This window comes from Saccopteryx leptura, chromosome 8 (assembly GCF_036850995.1).
Source record: "Saccopteryx leptura isolate mSacLep1 chromosome 8, mSacLep1_pri_phased_curated, whole genome shotgun sequence".
Taxonomy (NCBI): Eukaryota; Metazoa; Chordata; class Mammalia; order Chiroptera; family Emballonuridae; genus Saccopteryx; species Saccopteryx leptura.
The window spans coordinates 74,815,813-74,829,581 of record NC_089510.1 but is presented as its reverse complement, the minus strand read 5'-3'; the positions used below and the strand labels follow the sequence as shown (position 1 = coordinate 74,829,581).

Genomic DNA, 13,769 nt, shown 5'->3' with positions numbered 1-13,769 from the left:
GTATGCTATAAAGGTTTCATCAGGGCACTAAAATGCCCCACATTATTATTTAAGTTGGCAGCACTGGCCGTTAATCTTGAAGTCAGTTTTGCAGCAGAGTATGTAAAAAGATGATGTTTACTATAAAAGGGAAAAAGAAAAACTCTAGAGCTGTGGTATCCAATGTGAATCTGTTGCCCACATGCAGCAATCTAAATTAAAACAAATAAAAATGTTAAGGTTGGTTCTTTAGTTGTACTAGCTGCATTATATTGTAGCTAGAAGCCATTGTAACCGTGCAGATAGAACATTTCCATCTACACCAAATTCTTTAGGACAGTTCTAGATATTTCCTAAAATGTGACAAACCAAAATATATATTGGTAATTGTTCTTTTTTATAGTGCAGTTTCCTTATTATTTTTTCCAGAAGTTGTTGTTTAAATTATGTAACTTTTACAAGGAGCATAAATGATTTCCTTTCCTTCATACTTTTGTGCTTTTCCAAGTTTTAAATACTAACTATAATACCAAAATGATTATTACATTAATTATATCATATTTAAACTCGGGTTTAATTTGTAGTCAATATATTGCCTATGATATATTTTTTTATTTAGAGCATAATGCCAAAAGCTAAGGGTGGATTTAAAAAAAATGTTGTTAAAAACCACTTTTGGGTGACTATGAAAAATGTTCTTTATTTCATCTAGTAACCTAGTTTCTAGCACAGTAGGAGTATAAGTGTGGAACTTTTTAGTGCTAACTCCAGGCTACTTTTTGGGGAAAGCAATGGAACTGAAGAACTTTTACTGTAAGAGAGTGATAGCTTTCTGTTGTTAGTGAAACCTCATGGAATTAATGTTGATGGCAGAGGAGATGCTTCTGTACTCCATTTTGTCTTTCAAAAGTTAGATGACTTACACCTTTGAAATATTGTTTAAAATATAAACTTGGCCGCTCAAAAAGCAGGCTGGCATTTAACTTTCTGATATGTACTTGCAGATTTGAGGCAAATGCACTCCTTCTAAGTAGGAATTTATTTTTATTTGGAGAGGCCTCAGCATGTGGATTTTGTAAAACCTCACCATATGGTCCTGATGCACACCTGTCCAAAAGAGAAAGATAGCTGTACTTTTCCAGAGATATTGTCTGAGTTTACATTGTCCATCACAATCATTAAAGAGTTATATTGTCTAATATTAAGTAGCAGAACTATTAGACGAACATTCTAAGCTGAAGGCATTATAAAATATACCTCTTAAGTAAATAAATTTTTTTTAATTAAGCGGGAGGTGGGGAGGTGGGGAGGCAGAGAGACAGGCTCCTGCGTGTGCCCTGACTGGTATCCACCCGGCAAGACTCTTACAGGGCAGTCCTCTGCCCAACTGGGGCAGCTGCTCTGTTGCTCAGTAACTGAGCTATTTCAGCGCCAGGGGCAAGGCCATGAGCCATCCTCAGCACCTGGACCAACGTGCTAAAAAATTTGAGCCATGGCTGCTGGAGGGGAAGAGAAAGGGGGAGAAGAAGGGGAAGGGAAGGGGTGAAGAAGCAGATGGTTGATTCTGCTGTGTGCCCTGACTGGGAATCTCACCCAAGACTTCCACATGCCCGACTGACGCTTTACTGCTGAGCCAATGGACCAGGGCAGTAAATACATTTTTTATGGGTTTTAGAATAATTGCTTTAAGTTAGTGATTTTTAAACTTTAATTCATATTAGAATCATCTGCAGAGTTGTAGACAACTAAAACAAACTACAAACCCATTCGCAGAGATCTATAACTGCTCCAAATACTAATGTTTTAAAATCTGCCTAAAAGAGTGGAATATGCGGCCAGTATTAGGTCTGTATAGAAGTAAAGCAAGGTAAAAAGAAAGGGAAATTGTAGTGGCGGACACGGTCTCATTCGTAGTTGTGTTTTAAAACTGTTGGAAACTGAAACTAATTTACTTTTGCTTTGTGTCCTAGGGTCTCTATGGCAGTGTCATAGTGGCTGGAGGAAACACGTTAATACAGAGCTTTACTGACAGGCTGAACAGAGAACTCTCTCAGAAAACTCCCCCTGTAAGTTGTGTTTGTTCTGAAGTGATACTCTTCAGTCACATATATCCGCCACTGGTGACATTTTATCGATACTGCTTGTTTTTCAGTAAATTGATGATAGTTTATGTGTGCCTGGTGCAGTATTACTTCAGTAAAATTAATCAGATTTTCTAGATGGCATTTGTTAGTTACTCTTGTACTATTTGAATCTCATTTTAGTCACTGACTCCATTGCTAAGCACCTGTGGTCTGCTGGGGACTGAAGCTATTAAACATAGCCCTGCCCCGCAGGTGCTCAGTCTGCCAGAATGAAGAGACATGGAAAAACCTGACTGTAATGTGCTGAGTAGTTGAGGATGTCATGAACCAGGCATTCTCGGGAACATGGAGGAGCAAGCATTTAAGTCCCTAGGGCCCCGGTCGGCAAACCGTGGCTCTCGAGCCACCTGCGGCTCAAGCAAGGGGTTACTCAATCTGCTGAAGGCCCGCGGTCAAGTCACGTATGAGAAGGCAATCAAGGAACAATTAAGGTGTTGCAATGCGCATCAAAAAACTAATGATTGATGCTTCTCATCTCTCCGTTCCTGTCTGTCTATCCCTCTCTCTGACTCTCGCTGTCTCTGTAAAAAACAACAACAAAAAAAACCTATAAACTGTAAGGGTCACCTATGCCCCTTGATAATCAAGGAGGCAACAAGATCAAAATATGGAAGTATATTCCATGGGCTATTAGATGGTTCAATGTACCCAAGCTGTAGCTGCTCTTGTACCAATCGAGCAGCTGCCCTAAGTTTCTCCTGAGAAAGGGGCCATTGGTCTACCCATACAGGATTATCTGATTTCCAAGTAATTGGGTCTGCACAATGCATTATTGGGTTAGCAGGAGCTACCAAGGCCCCTATGCTAGATTTTGATACCCTAATCCACACCTAATGGCACCTTCTGGTATTGGGTGCCATTTCTATGGGGGTGAGAATTCCTTATTGTTTTTTCCCTGGTCCCTTAGTAGGCAAAAATCCCCAGTCAAACATCTGAGTACTGACTAAACCATTAGGGCTGACAAGGCTCCCGTATTTTTCAAAACATCTCTACCCCTCAAATTAACTGGCCATCCAGGGAGCGCATAAGGCTTAAAAAATCCAGAATGGCCTTCTTAATCTTCCTAATTTAAAAAACTAGAACTTTGTTGAGGGGATTTACTCTGCCCTATACCTTGTAATTCTGTGGCTGCTGCATGAGTGGGCCAGGAAGGAGGCCAATGTAGCTTAGCAATAACAGATACATCAGCTTCAGTATCTAAAAGTCCTTTAAATTTATGCCCTTGTACTGTTAGTTCCATTTCAGGGTGTTCCTGACCTATTTTTTTAAAATCCAATTGGCAAAATCAGAGGAGCCAAATCGCCAATTTTCTTGGGGCCCCTTTTGCAGGATGTGGCCTGAGAAGCAGAATTAGCATCCTTAACTATTCTTCTAACTGCCTGAATTATCCATGAGACAAATTCTTTTTTTTTTTTTTTTTTGATTAATTTTAATGGGGTGACATTGATAAATTAGGGTACATATGTTCAGAGAAAACAGCTCTAGGTCATTTTGACATTTGCTTATGCTGCATTCCCATCACCCAAAGTCCAATTGTCTTCCGTCACCTTCTAACTGGTTTTCTTTGTGCCCCTTCCCTCCCCCAACCCCTTCCCTCTCCTCCCCCCCACCCTGTACCCCCACACTCTTGTCCATGTCTCTTGAGTCTCATTTTTATGTCCCACCTATGTATGGAATCATATAGTTCTTAGTTTTTTCTGATTTACTTATTTCACTCAGTATAATGTTACCAAGGTTTATCCATGTTGTTGTAAATGATCCGATGTCATCATTTCTTATGGCTGAGTAGTATTCCATAGTATATATGTACCAAAGCTTTTTAATCCACTCGTCCTCTGACGGACATTTGGGCTGTTTCCAGATCTTCGCTATTGTGAACAATGCTGCCATAAACATGGGGGTGCATTTCTCCTTTTGAAACAGTGCTATGGTGTTCTTGGTGTATATTCCTAACAGTGGGATAGCTGGGTAAAAAAGCAGTTTGATTTTTAATTTTTTGAGGAATCTCCATACTGTTTTCCACAGTGGCTGCACCAGTCTGCGTTCCCACCAGCAGTTCAGAAGGGTTTCCTTTTCTCCATATCCTCTCCAGCACTTATTCTGTGTTGTTTTATTGATGAGCGCCATTCTGACTGGTGTGAGGTGATATCTCATTGTGGTTTTTTTTTTTTTTTTCTTTTTTTTTCTTTTTTTTTCATTTTTCTGAAGCTGGAAACAGGGAGAGACAGTCAGACAGACTCCCGCATGCGCCCGACCGGGATCCACCCGGCACGCCCACCAGGGGCGAAGCTCTGCCCACCAGGGGGCGATGCTCTGCCCATCCTGGGCGTCGCCATGTTGCGACCAGAGCCACTCTAGCGCCTGAGGCAGAGGCCACAGAGCCGTGCCCAGCGCCCAGGCCATCTTTGCTCCAATGGAGCCTCCGCTGCGGGAGGGGAAGAGAGAGACAGAGAGGAAAGCGCGGCGGAGGGATGGAGAAGCAAATGGGCGCTTCTCCTGTGTGCCCTGGCTGGGAATCGAACCCGGGTCCTCCGCACGCTAGGCCGACGCTCTACCGCTGAGCCAACCGGCCAGGGTTTTAATATACATTTCTCTAATGATTAGTGATGTTGAGCATTTTTTCATATGCCTATTGGCCCTCTCTATGTCCTCTTTGGAGAAGTGTCTATTCATTTCTTTTTCCCATTTTTTGATTGGATTGTCTGTCTTTCTGGTATTAAGTTTTACCAGTTCTTTATAAATTTTAGTTATTAACCCCTTATCAGATGCATTGTCAAATATATTCTCCCATTGTGTAGTTTGTCTTTTTATTCTGTTCTTATTGTCTTTAGCTGTGCAGAAGCTTTTTAGTGTCTTTTAGTTCACTTTCCTGTGGAGACAAATTGGCAAATATATTGCTGCAAGAAATGTCAGAGATGCCTGACCTGTGGTGGCGCAGTGGATAAAGCGTTGACCTGTAAATGCTGAGGTCGCCGGTTCGAAACCCTGGGCTGCCTGGTCAAGGCACATATGAGAGTTGATGCTTCCAGCTCCTCCCCCACTTCTCTCTCTCTGTCTCTCCTCTCTCTCTCTCTCTCTCTCTCTCTGTCTCTCCCTCTCCTTTCTAAAAAATAAAATAAAATAAATGAATAAATAAATTAAAAAAAAAAAAAAGAAATGTCAGAGAGCTTACTGCCTGTTTTCTTCTAAGATGCTTATGGTTTTACGGCTTACATTTAAGTCTTTTATCCATTTTGAGTTTATTTTTGTGAATGGTGTAAGTAGGTGGTCTAGTTTCATTTTTTTGCAGGTAGCTGTCCAATTATCCCAACACCATTTGTTGAAGAGGATATCTTTACTCCAATGTATGCTCTTACCTCCTTTGTCAAATATCAGTTGTCCATAAAGGTATGAGGTTTATTTCTGGGTTCTCAGTTCTGTTCCATTGATCTATATGCCTGTTCTTATGCCAGCACCAGGCTGTTTTGAGTAAAATGGAGTGTGATACCTCCCACTTTATTCTTCCTTTTCAAGATTGCTGAGGCTATTCGTGTTCTCTTTTGGTTCCGTATAAATTTTTGGAATATGTGTTCTATATCTTTGAAGTAAGTCATTGGTTTTTTTTTTTTTTTCCTGAAGTTGGAAACGGAGAGGCAGTAAGACAGACTCTCACATGCGCCTGACCGGGATCCATCCGGCATGCCCACCAGGGGGCATTTTAAAATTTCTTCTTTGATCTCTTTGTTTACCCATTGTTATTTAATAATGTACTATTTAGTTTCCAAGTGTTTGAGTATTTTTCAGTTTTTCTGTTGTGGTTGATTTTTAGTTTCATACCATTGTGATCAGAGAAAGTGCTCGATATGATTTCAATCTTCTTAAATTTGTTGAGACCGCGTTTGTGACCTAACATGTGGTCTATTCTAGAGGATGTACCATGAGCACTTGAAAAGAATGTATATTCTGCTGCTTTAGGGTGAAAGGTTTTGAAGATATCTATTAAATCAAGTTGATCTAGTATGTCCTTTAAGTCTGCTGTTTCTTTGTTAATTTTTTTTCTTGAGGATCTATCTAGTGATGTTAAGTGGGGTATTGAAATCCCCTACTATTATAGTATTGCTGTTGATCTTGCCCTTTAAATCCATCAAAGTGTGGTTTATATATTTAGGTGCTCCTATATTAGGTGTGTAGATATTTATAATGGTTATATCTTCCTGATGGATTGCTCCCTTTATCATTATGTAGTGACCTTCTTTATCTCTTACTATAGCCTTTGTTTTAAAACCATTTTGTCTGATAAAAGTATTGCTACCCCAGCTTTTTTTCATTTCCATTTGCGTGAAATATTTTTTCCATCCTTTTATCTTCAGTCTATGCGCATCTTTTGTTTTAAGGGGTGTCTCTTGTAGATAGCATATGTGTGGGTCCTGTTTTCGTATCCATGCAGCTACCCTATGTCTTTTGATTGGATCATTTAATCCATTTACATTTAAGGTTATTACTGATATGTAATTGTTTATTGCCATTTTATTCTTTAAAATTGTATTCCTCTTTTGCTATATTCTTTTTCTCCTTTGATCTGTTTACAACAGGCCCCTTAGCATTTCTTGCAGCCTTGGTTTGGTTGTAATGAATTCCTTGAGGGGTTTTTTTCCTCTGGAAAGCTTTTTATTTCTCCATCAATTTTATTTTTATTTTTTTAACTATTTTTATTTATTTATTCATTTTAGAGGAGAGAGAGAGAGAGAGAATGAGGGGAGGAGCAGGAAGCTTTTACTCCCATATGTGCCTTGACCAGGCGAGCCCAGGGTTTTGAACTGGCAACCTCAGCATTCCAGGTCGACGCTTTATCCACTGCATCACCACAGGACAGGCCTTCTCCTTCAATTTTAAACGATAGCCTTGCTGGATAAAGTAGTCTTGGTTATAGGCTCTTGTTCTGCATTACCTTGAATATTTCTTACCATTCCCTTCTGGCTTCAAGTGGTTCTGTTGAGAAGTTGGAAGTCATCCTTATGGGGGCTCCTTTGTAGGTAATAGTCTTTTTTTCTCTAGCAGCTTTTCATATTTTCTCTTTATCACTTAGCTTTGGTATTTTAGTTATGATATGTCTTGGTGTTGATTTCTTTGGGTTTCTCTTTAATGAAGTTCTCTGTGCTTCCTGAACAGGTGAGATGTTTTCCTGCCTTAATTGAGGGATGTTTTCAGCTATGATATGCTTAAACAAAGTCTCTATCCCTTGTTCTTTTTCTTCTTCTTTAGGAACCCCAATGATGTGGATGTTATTTCTCTTCATGTTGTCACAGAGCTCTCTTAGAGTTTCCTCAGACTTTTTGAGTCTCTTTTCTTTTTTCTGGTCTGCTGCCGGTCCTTTATTTATCATGTCCTCTAAGTCGCTGACTCGATTCTCAGCTTCATCCATCCTGCTTTTAATTCCTTCCATTGTGTTCTTTATTTCTAATATTGTATGTGTCATTTCTGACTGAATCTTTTTTATTATTTCAATGTCCTTTTTTATATTTGCTATCTCTTTATTTAGGTGTTTGTAATGACCATCTATTGTTGTTCTAATGTCTTTGAGCATCCTAACAATCGTTATTTTAAACTCTGCATCTGGTAATTTGGTTATATCTGATTCATTCAGGCCCTTCTGGGGATTTCTCTTGATTCATTTGTGTTGCATTTCTCTGCCTTCTCATCTTCTCTGTGTAAAAGAAGGTCTTGGCCACTGGAGTCCACTGGGTGTGGCCTCTGTTCCCTAGGTATGGTCTGTCTGCAGACCTGCCTCCTTCTCTGCTGTTGCTGCCTAGGGTGTTTGGCTATGGGCATTGCTGGTGCCTTCCCACTGGGGCTATTGCTGTGGTTTCTGCCTCTCCTTCACGGGAGTGGCTGTGGTTACGTGCTTGGGTGTACAGGCCTTGGTGGCTCTGGCCTTGGCCTTTGCTCTGCCCTCGTGGGTGGCGTTATGCTCGGCCCTGAGGGCAGTGGTGAGCACCTTTGCTCAGCTGCGGGTCTCCTCCTGTTCCCAGGCTTCTGCCTCGCCCTTGCAGGAGGAACCCGCTCTGGGACGGCTGCAAGCCTTGGCTTCACAGGCCAGGTGGGACTCCTTGCCCACGTGTAGTGGGACTCTGCCTGTTCTGGGTTTTTGGCTCCACCTCTGTGGTAGTAGCTGGCTCCCAAGTCAGGCCACAAGCTTTTGTTCTGTGGGCAGGGCAAGGCTGTGCTCCTGAGCCCTTGCTCAAGGGCAGGTCTCCACCCCTTCTGAGGCTCCTGCCCTTCACCTGCAGGCTAGATTACAGGTGGCCCACAGCTGGGCTTGACCACTTTTGCTCGTGCCCTCCTCCCTAGCTGGGCAAGGCTGAGCTCACAGCTGGTCCTCAGTGGTGGCCACCCGGCTTTTGCCTTTGCCGACAGAACCACGCTTCCGCGTCCCACCGCCACCCGCCCTCCGGCGAACCCTCAGCCGTGTGGGTGGGGGTGCTGCAGCTCACACCCTAAGACTCACTACTGTAGTCCTGAAAGCTCCCTCCTTCTAAGCGACTCTGCTCTGAGTGCTGCGGGAGAGCTTGTTTGGCTGGTGTCCTGCTTCCCTTTGCTGGTATTGCTGTTTCCAGGGGACATATTCACTTCTGATTTGGGGAGTGACTCGTCCCAGGGGTTAGAGTGGCTGTCTCCCAAAATGTTTCTCCCTGTGCCTCCTAGATTACACTCTCTTCCTGCTACTCTGGTCCTCTCCTCTCTCCCTGACCCCTGGAGCCTCAGGTGTGTGGTTGTGAGAGAGGTGTTCTGCGCGGTCCTTTTAAGAAGAATCCTGGGTCTGAGAAATCAGTCTCTTTCTCACAAACAGTATCCTGTCTTGTTTCTAGCTAAATACTGTCCATACACCTTTTCTAGGCTCTGGGGCTGCAGGCTGGGGCTTTGTTCCTGGGATTCAGGACCCTCCCCTCTCTGCTAAAGTCACTTCCCGCCACGCGAGTCTCTCCGGGCTGCCGTTTGCTCCGGGGAGCTGGGCAGCCCTCTCCACGTTTCCGCTTTTCCTACCAGTCTCGGTGTGGCTTCTTCAGTGTTCCTTGGTTGAAGAGTCTGCAATTTTTTTTTTAATCGAGCGAGAGAAGGGGGGACAGACAGACAGGAAGGGAGAGACATGAGAATTATCAACTCAATGAATATCTGAGTTGTTCATTGATTGCTTTCTCATATGTGCCTTGACCAGGGGGCTCCAGCCAAGCCAGTGACCCATTGCTCAAGCCAGCAACCTTTGAGCTCAAGCCAGAGATCATGGCATTATGTTTTTTGTTTTTTTTTACAGGGACAGAGAGAGAGAGAGGGATAGATGGGGACAGACAGGAACGAAGAGAGATAAGAAGCATCAATCATCAGTTTTTCCTTGCGACACCTTAGTTGTTCATTGATTGCTTTCTCATATGTGCCTTGACCGTGGGCCTTCAGCAGTTTGAGTAACCCCTTGCCCGAGCCAGCAACCTTGGGTCCAAGCTGGTGAGCTTTTTGCTCAAGCCAGATGAGCCTGTGCTCAAGCTGGCGACCTTGGGGTCTGGAACCTGGGTCCTCCACATCCCAGTCTGACGCTCTATCTACCGCGCCACCGCCTGTTTAGGCGAGATTATGTTTATGATCCCACTTCAAGCCATATGAGCCCGCTCTGAAGCTAGCAACCCTATGGTTTCGAACTTGAGTCCTCAGGATGCCATATCAAAGCTTTATCCTTGCACCACCGCAGGTCAGTCCTACAATTAGTGCTTTAACCTGTCATTAATAAGTTGTCTTCCTGACCAGACGGTGATGCAGTGAATAGATCGTCAGCCTGGGATGCAGAAGACCCAAGTTCAAAACCCAAAGGTCACCGGCTTGAGTGCAAGCCCTCCGGCTTGAGCACAAAGTCACTAGCTTGAGTGTGGGATCGTAGATATGACCCCATTCTCACCAGCTTGAGCCCAAGGTCACTGGCTTGAGCAAGAGGTAAGTGGCTTGGCTGGAGCTCTCTGGTCAAGGCACATATGAGAAAGCAGTGAATGAACTACTAAGGTGCTGCAACAAGTTGATGCTTCTCATTTCTCTCCCTTCCTGTCTTTTGTTCTCTCTGTCTCATTTTCTCTCCCTAAAATAAAAAAAGGTTGTCAAAGCTGAATTTCCCAAGTTTAGTTTCTTGTTTTAATTGATGGTGCTAATGATACTTACTCTTCCCTCTTCATTTTAGAGTATGCGGTTGAAATTGATCGCAAATAATACAACAGTGGAACGTAGGTTTAGTTCATGGATTGGTGGCTCTATTCTCGCTTCTCTGGTGAGTAAATACACTGCTTTGAAAACTAGGTAACAATTTCTATTGAATGATTTATCTTAAATGTACTGCTGAAAACACTAAATTTGGTAAAAATACTAAAAATAACTTTAGTTCATCATTTATCTTTGCATTTTACAACTGTCAAATGACTAGAGGGCCTAATAATACCAGTTTTACATTTTCTAATACAGTGTGTTTGTAAAGTCACGGTACACTTTTGACCTGTCACAGGAAAGCAACAAAAGATGACAGAAATGTGAAATCTGCACCAAATAAAAGGAAAATTCTCCCAGTTTCATACCTATTTAGTGCAGTTCGATGTGGGCTCATGCACAGATTTTTAGGGTTCCTTAGGTAGCTATCCCGTATAGCCTCTACAGACTCGTCACTGACTGATGGCCTACCAGAACGCGGTTTCTCCACCAAACTGCCGGTTTCCTTCAACTGCTTATCCCACCGAGTAATGTTATTCCTATGTGGCAGCGCTTCGTTATAAATGCGCTGATATTCACGTTGCACTTTGGTCACGGATTCAAATTTAGTGAGCCACAGAACACACTGAACTTTCCTCTGTACCGTCCACATCTCGACTGGCTGGCCGTGGGCTGCTCCGCTTTATACACGGTGTTACGTCATCATCTACGTATGTGCACATGCTGCCACATCATCCTACAGAAACTGGGAGGGTTTTCCTTTTATTTGGTGCAGATTTCACATTTCTATCTTCTTTTGTTGCTTTCCTGTGACTGGTCAAAAGTGCACCATGACTTTATGGACACACTGTATAACAGACTGCTTTGTGACTCTACTAGTGGATATTTGTCACCCTAATTTCAATCTTCCCTCTCAAACAGGTGGGAACCTGTTCATTTATTCACTCCTTTTTCATTAGTAATCTCATTGGCACTGGTCAGGATTTACCTGAAGCATATATCAAATTAAATCATTCCCTTTCAGGTCCTGGTTGCTCCCTGGCCTGGTGTTGAGGTAGAGGAAGTGAGGAATGGGTACTTGGGGGCAGATGGTGAAGTCATGGTGTTTGGTTCTGCATGTTGTTTAGACTGGAGCCTGCCTTGAGTCAGGAGAAAAAGTCCTTGTCCTTATTTGCACCCTAGATTGAGAATGTTCCTTCTCCTCAGAGCAGTCAAAGCAAATGTTACCAAGTACTTACACTAAACCGTTTTTAAGCAATTAAATGTTTGGAACTGTCTATGTCTTTATTTCTTATCTATGTTCTATTTCAAGTCTTTTAGCAGATCTTAGGTCTAAACTAGATACCATGGCCTGGCCTATGGTGGTGCAGTGGATAAAGTGTCAACTTGGAACGCCAGTTCAAAACCCTGGGCTTGCCTGGTCAAGGCAAATATAATGGTTCCTGCGTCTTCTTCTTTCTCTCTCTCTCTCTCTCTCTCTCTCTCTCTCTCTTTCTCTCTAAAAAGATAAAATAAAAATGGAAAACAAACAAAAAACCAAAACTAGGTACCATGTATAAAATCACTTGATTAGAGCTAATAACCATAAAGTCCAGGGTTCTTCATCCTTTGGTCACTTTCCTTCTTTCACCTTCTATTTATTTTGTAAAGTGCTTGCTACTATTGTGTGTTTAGTTGCAAAACTTTATCCTTCTTCTGATGAGCACTTTTCAGTGATAAATGTTACCATTAATCAAGTCCTAGAACATCTTTCAATTTTGTAGGTTTAAGCATTCCAACAATTTCTGTTGTTTCCATCATAGCTAAACCCTGCATCTTCTGTCACAGCCTTTTTCTATCCTTGTGATGGTTTAATAGATATAGGAGTAGTTCATAGTCTTTCCAATCTAAGTAGCCTGCAGGTGTTTGGGAGGAGGCCAGAAATAAGAAGAGAATAATACTATTTAGGGGAAGGGAGTTTAAGAGTTCCTCAAGGAATAGGAGTTGTGAAAATTAGATGTTGAAAGAAAAGGTATTACCTGGGCCCTGGCCAGCTGGCTCAATGGTAGAGTGTTAGCCTTCCTGTGGATATCCTGGGTCGATTCTCGGTCAGGGCACACAGGAAAGTGACCATCTGCTTCTCTCCCCATCCCCCTTCTCTCTCTCTCTCTCTTTCTCTCTCTCTCTTTCTCTGTCTCCTTCCACAGCCATAGCTCAATTGGTTCAAGTGCATTGTCTCAGGCACTGAGGATAGTTCTGTGGAGCTTCCACTTCAGGCGCTAAAAATATCTCAGCTGTTGCCTGACCTGTAGTGGCACAGTGGACAAAGCGTGGACCTAGTACACCAAGGTTGCCAGTTCGAAACCCTGGGCTTGCCTGGTCAAGGCACATATGGGAGTTCATGCCTCTTGCTCCTCCCTCCCCCTTCTGTCTGTGTCTGTCTATCTCCCCCACCTCTCTAAAATGAATGAATAAAATCTTAAAAAAAAAAAAATTAAAAAAATCTTTGCTGCAAGCATGGCCCCAGATGGGCAGAGCATTGGCTCCTAATGGAGGTTGCCGGGTAGATCCTGGTCGGGGCGCATGCGGGAGTCTATCTCCTCTCCTCTCGCTTGGAAAAAGAAAATAATAATAATAAAAAGAAAAGGTATATTCTAATAAAAAGTCATAATAATACAAATATTTTTTTCCATTTTACAGGGAACCTTTCAACAGATGTGGATTTCTAAACAAGAATATGAAGAAGGAGGGAAGCAGTGTGTTGAAAGGAAATGCCCTTGAAAAGTGTTCCCATAAATCCACCTTCCTGATACCTTACGTTTCATAGCTTTAGTGCACTCAGGAAAAGAATGACCATCTTTTGTAGAATGTTTATACATTTTTGCATTTTTCAATTTCCCTTAAATTTTTCAAGGCTTTAACTAGCTTTATAAATTAACATTAGTTTGTGCTTTCCTTGGAATGCACTTGTTCTTATTATAAGTGTTTTATAATTTTATACAAATGTCTATTTTCTCTAAATATTTTGCTTTCAGTCAAATGCTTTCCAACTATGCTTAGTATATTAATTACCAATGGATTGGTAGAACTGCTTTTTATTTACAAGTAAAACTTATTGCCTTTGCTTTTTACCTTAGGCTTGCAAATTTAAATAAAAATTGCTAGCCATCCAAAAATACAGTTTTGGACTGTTGTTGTCTTGTGACTTGCTACTATAGGTAAATGTATTTATTAGTATTTTTCCTGAAAATACTGTTTATTTTACTTTATTTATTTTTTGACAGAGACAGAATCAGAAGGACAGACAGGAAGGGAGAGAGATGAGCAGCATCAGTTCTTCGTTGTGAAACCTTAGTTGTTCATTGATTGCTTTTTCATACGTGCCTTGATGGGGGTTGGGGAGTGGGGCTACAGCAGAGCAAATGATCCCTTGCTCAAACCAGCAACCATGGG

At 42.1% G+C, this 13,769-nt stretch overlaps 1 protein-coding gene across 1 annotated transcript in view; it reads left to right on the top strand.

The window, feature by feature from the left end:
- LOC136379576 (actin-like protein 6A) overlaps positions 1-13,494 on the top strand; it is a 36,295-nt gene extending 22,801 nt beyond the window's left edge. The window contains exons 12-14 of the mRNA XM_066346936.1: positions 1,950-2,045; positions 10,318-10,404; positions 13,017-13,494. Of these exons, the coding sequence (XP_066203033.1) occupies positions 1,950-2,045; positions 10,318-10,404; positions 13,017-13,097 (264 nt within the window). The 3' untranslated portion in view covers positions 13,098-13,494. The remainder of the gene's footprint in view (positions 1-1,949; positions 2,046-10,317; positions 10,405-13,016) is intronic.
- The last annotated feature ends 275 nt before the right edge of the window (positions 13,495-13,769 follow it).